Source organism: Prionailurus viverrinus, chromosome D4 (genome assembly GCF_022837055.1).
Source record: "Prionailurus viverrinus isolate Anna chromosome D4, UM_Priviv_1.0, whole genome shotgun sequence".
Classification (NCBI taxonomy): Eukaryota; Metazoa; Chordata; class Mammalia; order Carnivora; family Felidae; genus Prionailurus; species Prionailurus viverrinus.
The window spans coordinates 7,921,372-7,944,512 of record NC_062573.1 but is presented as its reverse complement, the minus strand read 5'-3'; the positions used below and the strand labels follow the sequence as shown (position 1 = coordinate 7,944,512).

The 23,141-nt window shown below is 42.0% G+C and overlaps 1 protein-coding gene across 1 annotated transcript in view; it reads right to left on the bottom strand.

Annotated features, from left to right (window-relative positions):
- MEGF9 (multiple EGF like domains 9) overlaps positions 1-18,706 on the bottom strand; it is a 91,297-nt gene extending 72,591 nt beyond the window's left edge. Inside the window, exon 1 of the mRNA XM_047830382.1 lies at positions 17,942-18,706. Coding sequence (XP_047686338.1) covers positions 17,942-18,545 — 604 coding nt within the window. The 5' untranslated portion in view covers positions 18,546-18,706. The remainder of the gene's footprint in view (positions 1-17,941) is intronic.
- Between the last annotated feature and the right edge of the window lie 4,435 nt (positions 18,707-23,141).

Below are 23,141 nucleotides of genomic sequence, written 5' to 3'. Positions count from 1 at the left end.
CAATTTTCTGCTAAAAATCCAAAGAATCAAGTGGAAAACCAATGAGGGTGGCAAACACATATGGTATGGAGAGAAAAACAATGACTACAAACCAGAAGAGAGCGAAGGTGGCAGGGGGAAAAAGATGAGTTAAAGCTAAAACAGTGGTTGGAAGAACACAACAGAGCACATTAAACTCAATCTCCTTTTAGATTCTTAACTTTGTGCTAATAGAAAGAGCTTGAAAAATAAGACAGATTTGGGTTTAAATCCCAACTAACAAGTACTTCCCAGCTATGTGAATACCGGGCAAGCAACCTCATTTCAGACACAGGTTCTCTGTTAAACAGGGTAATACTACTAATTCAGAATGGAAAGGATTAGAGGCAGTGAAGAATTAAACTGATCGAAAGTAGTGAAAGCAGGTATTCAAAGGATAATAATGATAATAATAAGAGCTAACATTTAGAAGCCTACTTATTCAGGCATTCTAAGTATTTCACATATGTTATCACTTAATTTTTAGAAGAACACTGCTCAGTAGGTGCTATTCTTATGCCCATTTTACAGATGAGGGAATTGAGGCACAGCCCAAAGTCACACAGTAAGTGGTAGAGAAAATTATTCGAATCTAGGCAGTCTGGCTCCAGATGACAGTTACTACTACTACTAATAATAATAATAATTTATTAATAATAATATATAATAATAAATAATATATATTATATAATATAATAAATTACTATTATTCTTCTTAATTTAGCTTGAACACAAGTTCTCTTTCAGCTTGACTTAATTGTCCTTTTGTTCCCTCCAAAAAGCTAATGTCTAAAAGCCACAGAACTCTGGTCTGGAGTACATCTCTGCTACTCCACTGCCCTTGTACAAATCATTTCACAATGCCAAGCCTTCATTCCCTCGTTTCTTCCGAGTGAAATGCTACCTGCCCTAGGTTATTATGCTTTTTAATACAAGATACAAGACAGTATGCCCAACAGCCCTTTCTTCCCAGAATAGATGCAATCTCAGAATATAACTGGTTATACAAAGGGGGATAAAAAAAGGTTTCATGTCAAGTAGGCATGGTACTTTAGGCCCTTTTTGTGGCTAGTGACTATTGTGGTAGGTCTGGGAAAGAATCCCAAATTGCCCTTTTCAGGTTATACTTCTAAATAGGATGAAGAGGTAACCAGAGATGAACAAGACAGTTTCTGGCTTAACATTGTAGGTGGTCTAGTTGGAAATTATGACAGAGTGCTTTGAGTCTGCCATTTACGTTCACTGATCTTTCTGACAGTGTCATTCCCAGAAATAAATGATTTACTATTTGGAAGTATTTGTTTATTGTATAAATATTTGCTGAGGGCCTACCACATGCTAGGAATCAATCTAGGTTCAGGGGATACAGTGGTGAAAAAGAAAAGAAAGAAAGAGAGACAAAGACAAAAATCCCTACGCTTATGCAACCTACATCATTGTGGTGGTGGACGGGAGGGCTTATACTTCAATTCAGTTCAGATTATTTATGGAGCACCTACTATGTGCTAAACACTATCCTAGATAGATGTGAGAGACTACAGACATCAATGAGACAGCCTCTAAGCTACTTGAGGACGAGGTGTAAAGGAGTCATTTACATAAACAAGTATTTAAGTACGAAGTATTTAAGTATTATTTAAAACTTAGAGCAAGAAGGTTTAAAAAGTAACTGAAAGTTATGATATTCATAGTAACAGTAGAATGTATAAGGTGCAACAGTATAGCAGGCTGCACGGATGATATTTTTCAAGGACAAGTAAATTTCTCAGGTGAAAGAAAGGGATGCGACAGACAGCATCATGTTTTTGGCAGCCTAGTATCATTGTGTAATTCCCCCACTGTTTTAGAATCTCTTCCTGTTTGGGGAAAGAAGCCTGGCTATCCCACCACAAAGGTTCATAGTGCCAGATGATTATCTTCCCTGCCCCCAACCCCTACCTGCCTGAGCAAGTGTCTGAGGCTCCAACAATCACACCCACCCCTGGCTTGGAATTACCAACTAAAGACTCAAAGGAATGAGCATGAGGTCCTCTCTCTGGCAGTAGATAAGACAGTTACAGCATGACGAGTGGCAGCAGCACCTGCTCTTGCCACACACCCAGTGCCGAGTGCTAGTGGTGCGAGGGACAGCACCCAACTCGGTGGCCGTGGCCGTGGCATATCCAGTGGACCGCTCTGTGGCACAATTGAGCATTAGCTCTAGTCCCACGTGCTGAGTTGGGTTCCCCAGGGAGTCTGTGACATCTTCAATATCCTTTCAAGAAATTCCACTTCTTGGGCGCCTGGGTGGCTCGGTCGGTTAAGCATCCGACTTCGGCTCAGGTCATGATCTCACGGTCCGTGAGTTCGAGCCCCGAGTCAGGCTCTGTGCTGACAGCTCAGAGCCTGGAGCCTGTTTCGGATTCTGTGTCTCCCTCTCTCTGCCCCTCCCCTGTTCATGCTCTGTCTCTCTCTGTCTCAAAAATAAATAAACGTTAAAAAAAAAATTAAGAAATTCCACTTCTGATTAACTCAGCAAACATTGGTTTTTGTTGCTTATAATTAAGGCCTTTATTAAAACTGAACAGAAGGGGATTCCAGGCAGAAGGAAAAGTATACGCAAAATAACAAGAGTCAGTTAGTTAGCTTACTGATGAAGAGAGGAGGCTCTCGGGGCGCCTGGGTGGCTCAATTGGTTAAGTGTGTGACTCTGGCTTCAGGTCGTGATCTCATGGTTCATGAGTTCAAGCCCCACATTGGGCTCTGCCCTGACAGTGCAGAGACTACTTGGGTTTCTCTCTCCCCTACTCTCTGCCCCTCCCCTGCTCTCTCTCGCTCTCTCTCTCTCTCTCTCAAAATAAATAAGAGAGAGAGAGAGAGGAGGCTCTGAGGCTAGACAAATCTGAATCAATGTTTTACATTTTACTAGCTATGACACCTTGCTCAGTGTATTGAAACTCTCAAAGCCTCAATTCCTGCTTAGTAAAGTATGGATAATAGTGCATATTTCTTACTAGGTTCTTTTGAGAATTAAACAAGGCCATGATAATTCACTTAAAGCTCTTAGTATCTGACACAGAATAAGACTTCCACAGATGATTGCTTTATTAATAATAATGATGATGATCATAAGCATGGTATTTGGGAGGAAATACAAGCAATTTGATTCTGCTGGAGTTTAAACACAAGGAGGGGGTGGTAGGAAATGAGGACAAAGACAGATTATGGAGAAGTTATAAATCCTATTAAGAAACTTGGGCTATGGGCTGGGATCACTTATGGTGACTAAATAGGAGAATTATATTGAAGTATAAATATCATATGAAATTAACTAGGAGAATGATATAACCAGGTTTTGCATTGCGTATGTATCTTCCACACCGACTTGTATAGCTCAGTCTGGCCACTGTACTCACACACCGCAGGACATAATAATATACATTGCTACTATTGAGGCTTGATGTCCTACAAACGGAAGCTATTTCTTTCTAATAAATACAAACTGTCGGAAACTGTGCATATCATTTGTTAATATGTCTTGCACCTGGATCAGAAGGGGCTGGGTCGATACTTGAAATAAGAGCTTCTCCTGTGTCTGATCCAAGAGACCAACTAACCTTTGGATGAGGAGGGAAGTTTATAAAATGAAGAGGAGGAACACATCCTCAGGTGACTGGCAGAACTATGGACCGTATTTGCAAGTCTGAGATTCTTTTCTGACTTTTATATAATCAAGTATCACCTGCTACTTTTTACAACATATTGTTTTGCACCAGCATCTTGATCTAGAGTCCATATTAACTTAAAGATGAAAGGCTTTATTGTCAGGTCAAGAACAATCAATACTACCATTTTGCAGTGTGTGGTATTTCTTGCCAAATGCCAATAAGCATTACATTGTCTCTGTTAGCACTAATCCTTCTGGTGCTGATTAGACAGTCTCACAGCTAAGTTACTGTTCAGTTCTGCTTTACATTTATCATGGTTGCCGACCCGCTTAGTTTCATCTAATTTCCACCATTATTTCCTCTCCCCGCCCTTACTCCACACCCATATCTACCTCGGAGAAACACTATTTGATCTAATTTTGATTTTCACAGTAACTACTGGAATCAAACCTGAGTCACTGTGTAATTCAGAACGAGTGCTGAGAAGGACAATGTATGGGCTTGCTGGGTGAGGCTAGGGAAAGCGACAAAAACAGAATTCAAAATGTGTTCTGTATCCACTGAATGCTTTATTTCATTTCTGCTACTCCCATCTGCTTTGGCAATGCTGCATAGTTTAGTCAAAAGAAAAAAAGAGCACAGACTTTTAAGTCAGACAGAGCTGGGTTTAAATTCTAGGTCATCACTCAAGAACCCTATTAGGTTGGCACTGTTATACTCATGTTACAGACAAAGACATAGAAGCCCAGGGAGATTATGTGACTTGCACTGTGGATGTGCATGTTGTATTTGGCATGCTCTCAAATACATATCAATGTGCAACCAATATAAAATTGAGTGGTCATGTCTTCCTATAGGACCCCGTCTTATTTCACTTTACTGGGTCATTTGTGGCTAGGGCTCAATACCTACAAAAGATCCCAGAGGATCATACATCTGCCAGAACGGGACAATGGTTGTTTCAGGGATTCCCTAGAGTCCCATCGTTGCATTTGCTTTTTGAAAATAGCTTCCATTCAGCCCAGTTCCGAGCAGTACCATTACTGTTGTATCTGGCAACAGAGCACAGGATAATTCTGGCTTGACATAGGCCACTCTGACCTAGGACAGGAAGTAGCCTTTTGTTTCAGCATATTGGTCCTACCTGTACCTTAGAACCACCTGTTAGAAAAGCTTGATCTGTGACAATGTGCAAGTCTTCCTGATTACCAATAGGTTGCCTGCCACTCTACAGACCATGTCAGGGAAACTGGTAAATCTATTAATCTAGAAGTGACAAAATTCTCTCTGCTGTTTTTTAAACATTGTGAATAGGGAATAAAAACAGTATTAATAATAATGATAGCTAACTTTGTTTACTACGTGCTGATTATTAAATACTGCTAAATCAAGTTTTTTACACACATTAGTTTAATCCTCTCTTAAGAATGCTGTATGGTTCACTAATGCTTTGATTTAAAAGTTACAGCCTTTTCTTCGCAAAATTCAGAGACTAGAGATCAATTTCCTGGATGCCAGAGCCTTTTTTTTTTTTTTTTTTTTTTTGGCATATTCTTTAGCATAGCACCTAAGCCGTTTTTGGCAATATCTGACCAGGCAGATGGGCACTTTGACTTCCTTCATCAGTGAATTGAAAATATCAAATGCCTGGCTTGGTTCCAGACTACTTTGGGCTTTCGGGGACCACTTGAACCCAAGAAAAATCACGCTTGTACTGGAAAAAAACACATGAAAAAGAGTCGCCAGTTTGGTTTTGACAAGGAGTACCAAGTATCAACCATCATATGGAATGTGAGATCTCTATTCAAAATAGATTCACATTCTTTTTGGTGCTATGACAAATAATTTAAATGTGATGAATTATTTCTCATTTTGAATTATTTCTGTCATATACTTGACTTCAGAAGAGTACTAAACCCAACTTACACGTCTGTTTTCATAACCAATAAGTGATCTCATTTCTGAGAAATGGGGCAATGCATGCAGAAATAAAATATTAAATTCAGCCAATGACATAAAGCTTTATGGTTTAGTTATTTTTTTTCTGTAACTACTAGGAAGCATCTAATAAATATGATAAATAATATCATCAATACTACTACTTTCAATTTCACTTGAAAGATATCTCACTTTAAAATGTTAAAATATTTGAAATATGTTATTAATAGTTTAAGAATAGTATCAAAGCAATATATTCATATAGAATTATCCCAATGGCAGAGAGGGCGATAAAGTAAATATAGGTATAAAAAATTCTGTAGCTATCACTAAAATGTTAACTGTTATCTCTGGGTTCATTTTTTGTTTTACCCTTCTTTACATTTTCTAAAATAAACATATATATTGTTATAATCATAAAAAATATTAAATTAATCCCTTCTAAACAGCTCAATCAAAAGTAATATTAAGATCCATAAAAGAACAGCTTATTTATTTTGTAAGTTTAATATGAGAAAGAGATTATTATATTTTCTCAAGCCTGTATGGGAAGAAAAATAATACTGAAGCATCCCAAGCTTTGGAAAATACCACTACAGTCCATTAATTACACAAATATGTTAACTACAAAATAGTATAAAAATATATTTTGTGTAAAGAAGCCACACGTAAATACGTCTGTTATTTTCTTTATTGTGTTTAGTCAAAAGCTACCTTGTTCACATTACATTATAAGCTAATATGAACCATGTAATCAGGAGAGAATACCAGAAAACAGTTTGAATTTGTAAAGTCACTGCATTTATGAAAAGCCCACAAGAATCTGTATGTGTGACTTCTCAAAAACCTTGGAAGACTGAAAGTAAGAAACAGGCTTCATTTTATAATTAGAGAAACTAAGTCACAGAGCCATTTTAAAAAATGTGCTCAGGAACCTACAAAGTGACTAGAAAGACGACTGGAATTTAGTTCTTCTGAACTGCTCTTCTACTGATTAGCTAAACCATTCAGCCCTGCCTTTGTGGACAAGTCAAAGCAACAAACTAACTTAAAAACTAAAACCAGTTCAACAGGATAGGTTTGCAGGCAATACACCAACGATTCAGTATAATAATACCTAACAGCTAGATTGCTTTGTGTTTTTGGTATACTTTATAACTATTCATTAACCCACACAACATCAATGGATCATGGGGCTATATTGTTAATGCAATTCATATAGAATGAATAAGTGAAAACATACTGTAGGATTATAAGGACTATAATCTACAGCAGAAAAAAAGTCTAACACCTTCCTCTAATCAAACTTCCATCTACAAATAAATCAGGATAAACTCACTGAAATACCAAACATCCCTTCTTTTCCTTATTATTTCCATTAATGCTTCCCAAACTATTATTACATCCCTATAAATGATAGATGGGACAAAGAGAACCTAAAAGCTACTCAGTTCATCCACTTTCCTTCAGAGACAACATCTAAACTTTCCCTAGAATATTTTTTAAGGATCACACCTTTAAAAACCATTTCCAAAATTAAAAGGAACTAGAGAATATGATGCTCTCCTTACAATTAACAGTGCTACTCTTAATCTCCTGTTTGTGCTCACATACCTCAAGTAAAAGCACTCCATTTTTAAAAATAAATAATAAAAATCTAATAAGATTCCTGGTAATATGCCAGTTTCTAGGAAGTGTCTAAGACTGAAACAAAAGTTACGAAAATCAGTTATCTAAAGAGTCCAAAATTTACTAAGTAACATTTTCCAGCCAGGTTAAAAACACTCATACTCCTTATCATTCTTCCTATGACTAGGCAGAACACAATCCTTTTCCAATTGAACAAATTTTCCCTTCCCTCAGAGCTTAGCTGTCTCCCTGGCAAGGATATCCTATAGAACAGCTGTTCTATTACCAGTATAAAAGCAATCCCATCTGATCTAATTGCAAAACATATGGACAGACCGAAACCAAATTTTGGGGGCTCTGTATCTTTAAAGGAAGAAATAATCAAAGCTCTTCTATTGGTAAAAGCTGTGAGCAATACCATGATTCAAATTCTGCACAATTTAAACAAGATATATTTCACTAAACTACTTTAATTAATTTTAAGTGCATGTTTTAAAGCCCCCAAACAGAATGATATGGATAAAGAACCAGTTCTGTTTTCAGCCTCTGCTAAGCTCTCAGCTAAACCTCCCCTGGAGGTACCAAATCTTAGATAGGTCAATCCTACCCTATGATTAACATTCATCAGACCTCAAGAATAGTTTCCTTTCTTGGGGATTGTCTTCTGTATTCTATTTTCTTCAGAACCACAACTCACTGAGACTAAGCAAATATCTCTGCTACAGATCAAAACTGCTGAGTCAATGTCAGGAATTAAAAATTAAAGTAGCCCTGGTAATATCACCTGACTTGATCTCACATAAGTAAAAGCTTACCAAGCTTATCACGGCTTTTTACTCACTTTCACATTTTATTCATTTTTTATAACTATAAAATTAAAAGTGGATATACTGATTGACAAAAAGACTTGGGAAATTCAGAAAAACACAGGGTGTGATTCAAGTGACCCATAATCCCATTACTTAGCTTTAGCCACTTCACACTTTGTATATTTCTCTCTTCCTACGTGTATTGCTACTCAGCGTAACGTAAGCATTTTAATGGCCATATAATAATAGCTCGGAGATTACCATAATTTATTTGTCATAGAAGTTTAGACTAGAAGAATGCCTGTTTCAAAAATCTTTACTGAAAGAACAAACCCAGTATATAAACCAGATGAGAGCGGAGCTGATTGCGGAGTGGGTGGTGATGTAGAGTGAAAGGGCCCGCAGGAGGGCCCAGAAGTAGACTCACTTGGTCTCCTCAGTCCCTATCCTGGCTCCCAAACACGTCTGAGGGACCGCAGGTTCCCGAACAATACAGTTTAAAAACCACAAATCTAGTCTACCTCTCTCATTTTACCGATGAAATTCCTGGCCCAAGATCACAGAACTGGTGAGGGAACTGAGAAAGAACGCAGGGTCCATTGTCTTACAGACAAATGCTCAGCTTTTCCAACGTGGCTATTCTTTCTACAAAAGTTATCAGATGTTCATTTGCCTACTGTTGTTTTTCCTTTATTAAGACAAATAGAAGGAACAAAGCTAGGAAACAAAAACTCAGTAATTGATGTAATTTGCTAGATCTCAAAGAACTCCGCTTGTCCTAAGTTCTCATGCTATCCCTGTGAGTGAAGAAGGGTAAAAGAAGGAAAAAAATTCATTTCTTTTTTTTTTAAGTTTATTTATTTATTTTGAGAGAGAGAGAGAGAGAGAGAGAGAGAGAGAGAGCAGGGGAGGACAGAGAGAGTGAGAGAGGATCCCAAGCAGGCTCCACATTGTCAGTGCAGAGCCTGATGCAGAGTTCAATCTCACAAAATGTGAGATCATGAACTAAGCCAAAATCAAGAGTCGGACGTTTAAGCAACCGAGCCACCCAGGTGCCCCAAAAATTAATTTCTTTTTTTTTTTAATTTGTTTAATGTTTATTTTTGAGAGAGAGAGAGAAAGACAGAGCACAAGTGGGAGAAGGGCACAGAGTGAGGGAGACACAGAATCCAAAACAGGCTCCAGGCTCTGAGCTGTCAGCACAGAGCCTGATGCAGGGCTCGAACTTGGGAACAGCAAGATCATGACCTGAGCTGAAGTCAGATGCTTAATCAACTGAGCCACCCGTGTTCCCCCCAAAAAATCAATTTCTAAACTAAGAGAAAAGGCCATGAGATTACATTATTTTCCTCAAGAATATACTGCAAGTATAGTGTAGCTACAAACAACTTCTTCATTCATTCAATCATTAAATATTTATTGGGGATCTATTTTGGGCTGGACACTGTGGCCATAACTGTGAACAAAACAAACAGAAGTCCCTGACCTCATGGTCTTTATTAGCTGGATGTGGTTGAACAAGCTACTTTACCTTTCTGGATCTCAGTATTGGCCATCCGTTAAGTAAGGATAATAATATTTAACTATTACATTGTTGAAGAATTAAATGACATGATGTATGTAAAAGAAAAAAAAATCCTGAGAAGTAACTAGGCATACGATAATATGTCAGTTAATATTCTGTTCCAGCCAAAGTGTAAAATATTAGACTGGAAATGAGAAGTGAGGGTATTAAGTCTCTTTGCTACTAATATACTGATTTGAGGCAATATACCTGAAATAGTATATTAAGATATTTCCAAACAGATTTCTACACTAGAAAAAAAGTGAATAATATATCAATCTGAAAAAAATTGAAATTTACATGAACCTTCCCAATCAAGTTCTATAGTTCACCTGTGAACTACATTGTGAGGTCATGTCCATCACATTTACGTTTAGTGACTAGTGGGCTCTTTCTTTAACAGCCCCACAGGATGCCTAGCAAAGAAAATATAAAGCAAGCAATCGTCTTCTTCAAATGCCATTTTCCATTCTGTAATTAAGGGTAGTAAAAGATTTACATTCAACAAAGTAAACCTAAAAGACAACAGTTTGAAATACAAAATATCAAATGTGAAACCATCCAAAAACCTGTAAAAGTTTGGTCAATATTCACCAATAAAAATACCAACAGAGGAAAGAAGTTAAGGCTTTATTCACTCATATAATACCCAGAAGCCAACAAAATATGAATGCCAAAGTCTTGGAGACTCTAAAAGCACCTTGTACCTGTGACGTACTGCATACTTGTTAATTATTAGAAGCACTCTGTTCACTATTAACTCTAATTAGATTTCTAGAGGAAATTCTGTCATTCAAAAGATCAAACATTTGTTTCTCAACCAAACTAAACCTTTTACATTGGTATGTGGCCCAAATCCACCCACCCAACAAACACAACTCATATTATTTATAATAGAAAAATAAATTTGCTACTTATTCAAAGTACCTGATTTTTTTTTTGAGGCAGATAACTTCTGTTATGACAATTTTTTCTGTATTGTTCCCCACAAAAAGAATGGGGAAAAAATCTGAGCAATAAAAAAGAGGCTGGAGTGAAAACAAACAAACTTTTCTCTCATTTTTTTCATAAAGAATTAATACCATGATACCATGTCTTGAATATTGTATAAATTATGACACTTTCTTCTCAAATGGGCTTAATAACCTAAATTAAATAGACTAAAAACAAATCTTTATGAAAAAAGTCAAAGTCACAGAGAAAGACAGTCAAGTTTTGTTCAGAGTGCAAAGTGTTCAACCCTGTGTACCCTGTTACCAGGACATCTTCAAGGACATCTTTTGTTCCTCCAGAAAGACTTCTTGGAAGAATTGGGCTTTGAGGAGGCACTGAAGGAGGACAAAGTGGTAAATTGTTAAATAGAGAGGATAATTTGATTCCTTAAAGAACATGAAAGAATGGATGGGGCTAAGAATAAAAGACAAGAGTGAGAGGGACATATAGAGGAATTCAAAATGAAAAAATAAGCAAGGAGAACAGAGGAAAGTTTTTTTTTTCATAATGAATAAAAAGTAATAGGAAAGATTTCTTTTGACAAGAATACTTATCTGTGAAACAGTAGCATTACCAGAGGGATTATTTTGACACAAATTTATCAAGTGTGCTTAAAAGAGATATCTACAAGGATAATTATTTTGAATAAACGTTTACTGTGATCCAAACACGTATGTGCCCAAGTATTACCTTTTTATCACAATTTTTAAAAATCTCCCTTTAAAGTTACTAGTGTAGTTTGGGTAGCTGTTTCCAGTGAAAAACAGATAAACCAAAATGCATACTTGAAAAGAGACTAAGTGACCACAGTTGCCTGTAACCTAACCTCAACATTGGTCATAAATATTTTTATATCACATCTACAGTAAATAAATAAAAATCAAGATCAAGGCAAAAAGCATGAATTAAAGCTATTTATAACTAAAAATATCATCTAACACTGTCTTTCAGCTAAACAAGATCTTATATTTCTATTCTCTTCTGATCTATTAAGTGCCCTAGAGCAGTAATCTCTCTACCCATAATTTACCCATCAGTAAAAACAGTACTGTGATACTTTTCTTCCATTCTTTTTATAAGGGTGCCAGGATGTCTGGAAGTTAATATATACATGTTTAGAAATGCTGAGATGAAAAGTAAAACACACTTTAAGCTTATGGGTCTTTTTTCAAAAATCAAGATAAAAAGACCTAGTTAGATTATTTCAATGTGTAAATTTTCAACTAGCCAAAAGGCTTCCTGGGGTCATAATAAAGAAGATTTGAAACTAATGTTTTAGAGTTTAACTATGCTATTCCAGAAATGAATCCGACTGAGGAATTTCTACAGAGAGCTAGGCACTTAAACCAGGAATAAGATACAGTAAATTTGAGAAGTCCCTGGGCCTGGCCCTGGCCCTAAAAAGACTACAGATAAATTTCTCTATCACAAACCATATTAAAATATAATCAAAGAAAGAATAAGAACTACATTTTAAAACCACAATTGTAAACAGTTGTAAAACAGAAAATTCAAAGAGGTGAACAGCATACAATGGAGTGAAGGGAGTAGATGCCAGTAGAACAGTAGAAATTTTTTCAGATTAGTATCCAAGACCCATAATTCTTTTTTTTTTTTTAACATTTATTTATTTTTGAGACAGAGAGAGACAGAGCATGAACAGGGGAGGGGCAGAGAGAGAGGGAGACACAGAATCGGAAACAGGCTCCAGGCTCTGAGCCATCAGCCCAGAGCCCGACGCAGGGCTCGAACTCACGGACCGTGAGATCGTGACCTGGCTGAAGTCGGACGCTTAACCGACTGCGCCACCCAGGCGCCCCGCAAGACCCATAATTCTTAGAAAAATGGCTTCCTTCTCTTCCATGTAAACATCTCTTTAAATGCCAATAATATGGATTCTGGAACCAGAATGACTGAGTTTGAATCTAGGTTCCACCACAGCTAGGCCTCTGTGAGCCCCAGTTTCCTTATCTATAAGACGAGGATAATAATAGTATGTAGCCCAATTGTACCTAACTGTTGTGAAGATGAAGTAAGTTAGTGTATGTAAGGCACTCAGAACACTGTCTGGAATATAGTGTGGACTGTATGTGTTTGCAATTACTGTTACAGTGGCCCGTAAGTCCTCAAACCTGATCCCAAATCCCAGAAGATCCAAAAACCAAAATTTTTTCTGTAACTTATTTGGCAGCAATGCCTGGCCCGAACAAATGCAAGGCTTTTTACGATCTTTATTTATCCCACTCACTGTAAATATACATGCACTTTGCAGCAAATATCTTCATGTTTGATTATAGGAGGCTGCCCTAGACTTCACTGGGATATATTTATTGACGTCCTAAAATTCAGAAAAAAAAAAAAATCTAAATTCTGAAACACATCCAGCACCACGAGTTTTGTATAAAAGATAGTGAACCTACATTACCTTTGGAGCGTGAACAATTTGTATGTCCCTAGAATGAATGGTATCTTCTTAAATAACCACAAGCAAATAATGCTGTTAACCTAGCAGCAGAGCATCTTAAGTTGAAGAAACCATTTCCCTGTACAGTTAGGAGGGCCCTGCATCCCCAAAATGTTCCTTTCGAACAAAATCCATTCATGATCCTTTATTTACATGTCATACTGGTCAGAATTTTCAAGCTCTAAATTCTAAGGCTTGCTTTAAAAAAGCTTATTCTCTTAACTTAGAGCATAAATAAATTATTAAGCAAGCCTCTTTGGGGGCCATTGATGTGCCCTGAATCACATATCCCAAATCATCACAGAACTTTAGAGCTAGAAGAGACCCTTGAGAACTAAATCATTACTCCTTCCCTTCCAAACTATTTTATCATCCATAAATTCACTCTCCCCTATGAGGTAAGAATCAGCCTGCTCTAACTTGTCCTTAGACTCTGTCTATTGGAACACCCCGTAGGTGAATGTGAATAAACTGGGTGGGGCGCACTGACAGACTTGGGATCTAAAAGGATGGCTTGAATCTAACACAATAAATCTACATGTTTGCCAAATGTCTCAGTTCCTACCTTAGAAAATAATAAGAATTTCCAAGTCCAGAATGAAGAGACACTCAACTAGTATTTGTGTGTGGTTTTTTTTTTTTTTTTTTGAAGGCTCAGCTATCTTAATGGACTCAATGAGTCAACAACATAATGTGGCTGCCAAAAAAGCTACTGTGATTAGGAACTAACTACATCAACAGTAGCATCGCATCCAGAAGTAAAGAAGTAACCGCCCTCTCTACTGCAAGCTAGTTAGAGCACATCTGAAGTATTATGTTCAGCTCTGGGCTCCACACTTTGGGAGAGACGCAGAAAGACTGGAAAAGTCCAGGAGAGGAGTGACCAAGATGGTGAGGGAATCCGAAACCAAGTCACACAAAGAACAGTTGAGGGAGCTGAAGTTATTTAGTCCAGACCCAGAGAGAACGTGAACACTGTCCCCAAATCCCTGAAGAACTGTCATGGCACCGAGAGAGCAAACTTGTCCTGCACGGCCCCACAGGGCAGAACCAGAACCAGCCGGTGTTAACCACAGAGACCAATGTTTCAACTAACTCTTAAAAGTATTTCTTGAGATGTACTCAGGCAGTTGAGCCTCCAACTCTTGGTTTTGGCTCAGGTCGCGATCCCACGGTTGCGGGACGGAGCTCTGCATCAGCTCTGTGCTGCGCATGGAGCCTGCTCGAGATTCTCTCTCTCTCCACACCCCTCCGCTCTTCCTCACTCGCACATACTGTCTCTCTAAAATAATAAAAATAAAAATAAAAGTTTTTAAAATGTAGAGCCATACTAGGAGGCAGTGGCTTCTAAACTCCTATCTAGCCCTAAAGGTCCATAATTTTAAAAATCAAGTGTCTGTCACCACCTCCGTCTCTTAGTGCTGATAACTACCATCCTCCAGCATCACAGCCTCTCCCTTAACCCTTCTCAAAATGTCCTACCCAGCCAACCAATCAGCCAAATGTTTTGCCAAGTCTGTGGGAGGAAAATGCCTGTTTGCTGGGCAATTAGTTTCAGTTTGCAGATCAGTGTCCTTATAAACAAAAGAGGGCCCTAATTGAGGGGCAGGCAAGAGCTCTCAGCCAGACCTCTATGAAAGAAATTCTTATTAAATCAAAGAGCAGCTAGAAGACCCATCTAATCACATAATATATTATCAATAGCATTCAGTCCTCACAGGAACATTAAAATAAAATACCCAGTACAACCAACCATCTTCCCGAATGCCAGAGAATCCAACTTTGCAAGCCAAACTAGGTCTCTCAAGATCAGTGAGAACTTTTCTCTCTGTCAAAGAGACGTGTGCCCTGTTTGAAGTAGACTAGAACCCATGCTCAGATAAAAAGGCCATACTCGATTGTATCATACTGTAAAGCCAAAAACTACCTATCGGTAGGCCTGCAAAGCTCAGTTCAGCTGCTGAGAACGAGACACAAACAATGTAAAAAGTATGAACAATGTTAAATTTTTTTTTTAATTTTTTTTCAACGTTTTTTATTTATTTTGGGACAGAGAGAGACAGAGCATGAACGGGGAGGGGCAGAGACAGAGGGAGACACAGAATCGGAAACAGGCTCCAGGCTCTGAGCCATCAGCCCAGAGCCCGACGCGGGGCTCGAACCCCCGGACTGCGAGATCGTGACCTGGCTGAAGTCGGACGCTTAACCGACTGCGCCACCCAGGCGCCCCGAACAATGTTAAATTTAAAACACAGAAGAAAAAAAAAAAAGAACACTGAAAAAAAAAATAAAACCACAGAAGAGCTACTGAAGTTGGACATCCTTCTAAAACTTTTGTCACCCAAAGACCACTAGAGACGTAGGTATACGTAAGTCCATGGAAGTTACTCAAGCCTTGAACAGTGCACATGGCACATATTCATCAATCCAGCTTTACTTCCTTTGAAATTGGATTCTTCGAAACTACAGCCGAAGTGTTGGAGAATAATGCACATGATGGGCTTAACAAGGAAGGACACATTCTTGTCTGTGCTTTTTAAAGTGAATCCCAGACAACCTAAGTGTCCATAAGTAGATTAGTTTAAAAAATTATATTATTCTTATGCCAAAAAATGTAACTGGTAAGAATAAGGTAGACTTTAACTATGGACATGGGGGAAAAAAAGTCCATGACACATAGTTAAGTGAATATAGCAAGTTGCAAAACAATATGTGTAGAATTATTTTGAGTTTTTGAAAACTATTTTTAAAAACCCTCTGTGTATGGGGAAAAAAAAACCCTTCTGTATATGTATGCTCCAAAATGCCCAGAAAAATGTCTGAAAAGAGATCAAACTGTTAACAGTAGTAACCTCTAGGGACTGACTGGAACTAGGAAGCAGTAAAGGAGTGACTGTCACTTTTTTCCTTTGTAGACTTCTGGTGATTTGGATTTTTTGGAACTAAAGGTTAACTTTGTGATTTAAAAATAACAATACGAAAATGATAAAGGTAAAATAACATCCATTACACAGACTTATTTAACATATACTCACCATTCAAAATAAGTGATCTTGCAACTACCTAAATGCTACCTAAACGGGTGCTTCAAGCTCTGGAACATCTAATTCATCCTTTTTCTATAATATTTTACTACTACAACAACAACAACAACAACAACAAATCACCACATTACTATTAGGTCTCAACTGCTTTCTATCACACACACACACACACACACACACACACACACACACACACACAAATTGTAATCATAAGGCTAACTAACACATATGGTGCTTACTCTGCACCAGAAACTGTTCTAAGCACCATAAACGTATTAACTTAGTTAATCGTCACAGCAATCCTATGAAGTAGGTACGATTATGATCTTCACTTCCCAGTTGAAGAGAGGTTAAATGACCTGCCCAAGATTACACGGCTAATAAGGGGCAGAGCTAGGATTCCAACCTGCGAATGGACTCCAGAGTCCACACTCTCAACCACTATGCTTCCTGTCTCTCAGCAATATGTCAATCTCTCTATACCAAAGCCAAAAAAGGGTACAGTCAAAATCCAGCCAGTTCATATACTCCTTCAAGCTAGAAGAGATGCAAACTTAGCTTTTTATGGTTGAATAATCTGCATTCCTACGGATGTCAATGCCAAGCTCCAACCCAAAATTCAAGACTGTATTAAGACTCGTAATCATGTGGGAAAATTCTCTACAAATTCGTTTATAGTCCAAAGTCCATACCTGACTCTACAGTAAATCGCTGAGCCTAAGAATTAGGTCAGAGATCCATTAATGTAAGTACAGCTTGGCAAATAGTTTGGACAAATCCCCACCCTGACTCAGGCAAAGGAATTCAGAAGCTCTTGTCTAATGTCTTGACAAGGCAGGTCTTATTTGTTTAGTCCCAGCCCACTTCAGATTCAAAGGAGACAAGAATAGGAGTTGTCTCTAACTTTGCTTGGAGACTTCAACCAGCAAGAAGAAGAGCCTATTTTCTCTGCGGACTCAAACAGATATTGGCTTTTATCAGCATCCTCCAAACTGAACATTCTAACTTCAGGCCGGGGGGGGGGGGGGGGGAAGAGGCAATGGGCATCTCTGTTTAAATCGTGTATTTGTGCAAACATATTGACCTTGTGATTGAGGAAGAAAAAATGGTGCAGGGAAGGGATTTAACCTAATTTATAGGCATGCTCAACCTAGATGCACACCTGTCCCAAATGACCTACTGAATCCAGTCATTTGCAGGGAACACATGGATTACACTGCCTTTTTTTTTTCTTCTTCTTCTTCTTCTTTTTTGGCCTCGAGCGGTCTGTCCTACTGCTGTAAACAAAATCCTTAGTATCTCTTCCACCTGCCACATGCACATCATACACACACACACACACACACACACACACACACACGGAGAAATGAGCAAGGAAACGGAAGCTCTGGAAGGAATCCCTTACACTCAGTTTTCGACCCGTTGGTTGAAGGAGGTACCGTACTGGCTTTCAAACTTCCCGAAATAACCCCGGCGGAGAGGCAGGGCGAGCGAACCGAACCCAAAAGTTTGCGCCCATTCGGGGGTCTCCGACAAAGGCCAGGAAGCCCCGTTTGGAAGGGAGATGCGATGCCTTCCGCACCGCAGCCGCCCCCCTCCCTGGGAAGCACGGCCCAGGGGGGACAAAAGACTTTCCAGATTGGGGAGGGGGGTGGGGGGGGCGGGCGAGCTGGAGCTCGGACCTCCCCCCCCTCCGGGAGTCGAAATCTGGGGAAACTTTGGGGGCGAGGGACGGTCAACCGCGGGCACCAGCCCAGCCCTGGAGGCCGCGGGGCTGGGAGCCGGGTGGGCAGCCGCGGGGCTGGGTGCAGCCGGCGAGGGGCGCGGGGACTCACCTGGGGGAGGGGGAGAGGGCGCCTCGGTGGCAGGTGGGGTGGGCGGGACGCCGCTGCCGCCGGGGAGCGCGGGGGTCGGGGTGAGCGGAGTGGTGGGCGCCGGAATGGTGGTCGCTACAGGGGTGGTCGGCGCCGGGCCAGTGCTCGTCGAGAGGGTGGTCGGCGCGGGTCCGGTGGTCGCGCGAGGGGCGGTCGGCGTACGGTCCGCCGCCGGGGGGGCGGTGGGCGAGGGGCTGAGCGGCGCCTGGAAGGTGGTCGCGGCGGGTCCGGCCGTCGCCCGAGGAGGGGTGGTCTCCGGGGACTGGGCTGAGGAGGACGCAGGCAGGGGCCGGTGGACAGTAGTGCGCGGCGCTCCGGTCCGCGGGGCCTGGGCCGTGGGAGGCGTCGCCTTAGAGAAAGGGCGACTGGGCTCGCCCCCTAGCCCCGGGCCCGGCGACGCGTCCACCTGCCCCGCGGCCCCGCCGCCACCGGTGACATTCCCCGCCGAGGTTGTCGAGGCGGCGGCGGCGGCGGCGGCGGCGGCGGCGGCGGCGGCGCAGCACAACAGGGCGACGGCGCCCAGGCTCGGCAGGCTCCTCATGGCGCGCTCGGCTCCTCCATTCATTCATTCAGTCATTCAGTCGGTCGGTCAGTCATCTTCTCCTCCCTGCGCTCGGACCAGGGAAGCCGCCGCAGCCGCCACCGCCACCGGGCGCACCATCGCCACCTCCCTCTGACAGGCGGCCGGCCCCGCGGGCGGGCCCCAGCGCGGAGGGAGCGACCGGGCCGAGCGCGGACAGCCCGCCCTCTCCGATTGGCAGCCTCGCCCGACCAATGGGCGGTCACGCTGGCCCACGTGACACACCCGCTTCCCGGCCTCTTTGTAGCCCCGCGGGCCAATCAGATGGCGTCGAGGGGAGGGGGCGGAGTCGAGGCGGGAGGAGGGTGGTGCGAGCCCCGCTCCAGCCCTTCGGGCTCGCGGCAGCTCCGGCTTTGTCTGCCCAAGGAGCGGGGCGCGGGCCGCGGGCATCGGGCGCCGCGGAGCAGACAAAGGACGCGCCCCGCGCGGCAGACGCCGGGCCAAGTCGTCTGCTCCACTGGGCGGCGAGAGCGACCCGGGGCGGGGAATCCGCTCTCGGGAGCTTCCCCGCCCTCTTGAACAATGGGGCGCCGGCGACGCACCCGGGCTCGGGTGGAGACAGGGCTGGAACCCCCGCCGTGGGCGAGGGCGACAGCAGCGACGATGTAGAGCTCAGCATTGCTTGTGCTGCCCGAGATAAGCCTGGTCTCGACCCCGCGAGGTCTGCGGTGCCATTCCCATTTCAGGGATGGGGAAACTGAGGCCCATGCTGAGACTTCCACTGAACCAAGACCCACGCCCCGATCAGACACCTGCTGCGGGCCAGACGCTGTGCCAGGCAGGACGGGGTGGGGTGGGGTACTAGAGACTCATCCGGAGCCGAAGGTGCAAGCTTCCTGCGTAGGGGAGACAGACTCACGTGCACACTTTAACCTAACCCCCCCCCACTCCCCCCCCCCCCCCGGGGAGAATAGGCTCCGACCGGACTGAACCTCAGCGTCCTGTTTCCTGCTGAGTGGTTTTGCGGCCTGAGCGCAGTTTTTCTCACCTCTAAAATGGGCATGATAGACACGTAACACCCCCACACCACCTGTCACGGAGACGAGAATTAAGTAACGTACTGAAAAGGGCTTAACCTAGTCCCCGGCCCGCAGTAAACCCTCATTAATGCTAACTACTCTCAGCGTGCTGTGTGCGGACAAGCCCCACGCCACAGCCCTGATGTGTCCCCTAGCCGCCTGCCTACTGCAGGGATTGGGGTGCGGCTGCTAGCCGAGCTTGGCCCTGGGTGACACCGAACCCCCTATAAAGCCGGAACTCCGACGCGCAGCCTCGCACCATCTGCCCAGGATCCAGAGCTTGCTCAGGCGATGCAGCTTCTGGGGAGAGCCAGGCGGGGCGGGTTTGTCATCTGACAGGACTTAATCCCAGCCCCGACGCCAACCCATTCCTGGCCTCTCCTACGCGATGCTTGCCTTTGTGCATGCTTTCCCATTAGTCACTGGCCTCCAACCAGAAAGGCAGGATGAGATTTGTATGTGAACTTGGGTATATGTCAATTTAAAAATGCATTTATTTACCTGCATGAGGAGTAGGTGGGGAGAGGATGTGTATGTGCTTGTGGATGAGAGCGTAAACATCTTTGTGAGTCTTTGTGTACAAGGATTTCATGGATTTGTGTGAGCGTATGGGGGCTAGTGTCTATTTCTGTGTATTATGTATTTTAAGTATCTGCACATGTGCTGATGTATGTTTTATGTATGTTTTCTATAGGGTTTGTTTCTTTTTATGTGTGAGCATATATGGGTGTGTGTTGGTAGGTCTGCCTATGTAAGTAAGAGTGGGGTCAAAATGAGAGGGGGGTGCGTAGGTGTTCTGGTTTCAGACCAGTATTTAGCAAGTGCAAATCAGGATTCTGTTTTTACTTCTCTTGCGGAAGGAGGTAGACAGGTCAGCCCCTTCCCCATATTCTCTTACTGATTCTTTCTGCTTTTCAAACCCCAATCAAAACACCATATCCTCTAAGAGATTTCCTTGGATCTCTGAGGGGGAATTAAACTCCCCCTTCCCATTTGCCAACTGCCCTTTGTTTATTCATTGGTTATAGCCCTAATCTATCAATCTAAACTCCCCCCTGCCTCCTCCTAAAAGGATGGCTTTCAGAAATATATACAACAGGCTAAATTGAACTGCCCACCTGGCTTTTTTACTTCTCACAGGCATGCATCAGCCATAATACTAGAACTTAGAATTTACGTGTCTGTCTCTCCCATTAGGCTGTTCTCTGTGTTCTTAGTGCCTAGCAGGGGTAATATGTGTAAGCACTAATCCATGCTGATAGAATTGTATTAAATTGAAAAGAGATCCTGTGGTGCCATGGAAAGAGCTTGTATCTTGAGAGTCAGACAGATCTGGCTCATGACTGCCAGCTCTGTGACCTTGGAAGAAACCTTTTACCTCTCTGGGCCTCAGTGTTCTCACCTATAGTGTGGGATCAATAAATTCTGTCTCACTTAGAGGAGCTAAGGATTGAAGAGAACGTTTCCCCTGAGCCTGGTATACAGAAGGCGCTCAATCTGTGTGGTTCATTTTTCATTTACACCTGAGCTAACTTTGAGCCTTGTTGGCTGAAGGACCACAAAAAAAAAAACCAAAAAAAAACCCCTCTGTCATAACTTCCCCATTAGGTGACATGGCCTGACAGTTGCCTTACCAGCTATCTGCAAGATAGAGCTGGAAAATGCTGGTTTGGCCCTAAGATGTGCTAGATCAGAGATTCTCTGGCAGTAGGGGAGAAAAGCTGATACAGCTTCTTTGCCTGGAGAATCACAAAGACAAGAAGTCCTTACCAATGTGCTCTAGGCCAGCACTTGGCCTCATACAAGGATATGCCCAGGCTTCTAAGATGGGCTAATTACCCTGTAACGTGTATAGAAAATGTTGAACTATTTTGAAAGGTAATTTAAGTATATTCATTTTGGTTCATTCAATATTTAATTCTTTCAATTTTTTGCTCTGCCTTTATCTCTAAACGACAAGATAACTTTTTTTTTCCCTTAGGAATAATATTTTATGTTTAAAAATCAGAAACACCTTAAGAATCCAATGTGAGGGGCGCCTGGGTGGCGCAGTCGGTTAAGCGTCCGACTTCAGCCAGGTCACGATCTCGCAGTCCGTGAGTTCGAGCCCCGCGTCGGGCTCTGGGCTGATGGCTCAGAGCCTGGAGCCTGTTTCCGATTCTGTGTCTCCCTCTGTCTCTGCCCCTCCCCGTTCATGCTCTGTCTCTCTCTGTCCCAAAAATAAATAAATGTTGAAAAAAAAAATTTATTAAAAAAAAAAAAAACCCAATGTGAGACAGAAGCGTTATTATGAACGTTCCGTTTAATCATATAAAGTCATTGTCAGGGTTGCTATGAAGAAAGCATAGTAAATATTAATAATAGATCGTTGAGCTCTTACCATGTGCTAGATATTACACTAAAGGCTATGAATGAAATATTTTGTTTAATCCTAAAAAAAAAAAAGGAAGTAAACACTATTATTATTCTTATTTTATAGATAAGGAAACTAGGGCACAGAGAGGTTAAGTAACTTGCCCAAGGTCACTAAGTAAGTGATAGAGCTAGAAATCAAACTGAGGTTGGCTGGCTCTAGTAGTTCCCTTAACAACTATGCTGTAAAGGGAAAATGCTTATGATACAGTGTTAAAAAGAAACTGGGAAAAATTATAGCTGTGACTCTGTGTGCAACAATGTTGACTGGCACTTTTCCTGTTGCTCCAGGACTGTGGCTAAGACCCAGGGCTGTCAACCCACCCCTGACACGTAGGGCCACTAGACTTAATGGGGGGGGGGGGGAGAGCACAGAACAGCAGGGGTCAGAGAGGACCTTGTCAGAGCAGATGAGCAGCCCGAACTTTCTCCTGTAGGCAGGAGATTCCTCTTCGTATGCTCAGTACCTAGCATGACGTCACATACACAGAAGTAGCTCATGAATTGTTTGTTGAGCCAAATGGAGTCTTACAAGTGACAGACACTGTTCTAGGAGTTTGGCATTCATAACATATTTATTCCCCAAAGGTAGAGCTGTCCCGGTACTTGAAAGAACAGGAAATTGAGCCTCTGAGTCGTTAAGGGATTTGCCCAAGGTCTGCTCAGCTCCAAAGCCCTGGCTCTTCTTGAGACTCCAAAATCCATTAATGTGGCCACTATGTGTTGCACACAGTAGGGAGTCAATGAACACATACTGAAAAAAAAAAAACCAAAAAAAAAAGGAGACACATACACCAAATCTTACTCTCTTGCGAGAGAGAATTTAAGAAAAGAGAAGCTTTGGGAGTATGAATAGAAGAGAAAGCATAATAATATAATAGATGTGGCTCAGCAAAATAACCTCATCTCCCAGATTCCAATAAAACAGGAAAACTTTCCCCTTTCTGGTTTCATTGAAACAGTAATGCTGACATGGACGATTTCTAATCCTGCCGGAGCCTGGCCTCCTATCACATGTGGCCAAATGCAAGATTTGGCATCATCTGCAGGCAACTTTAGGATTATTGGGGCCACTATCAACAAGCCTGCCCAGCAAAGGACAGTTAACAGAGAGCTCACAGAGAGGGAAATACAAATGGCTAAAAAACAT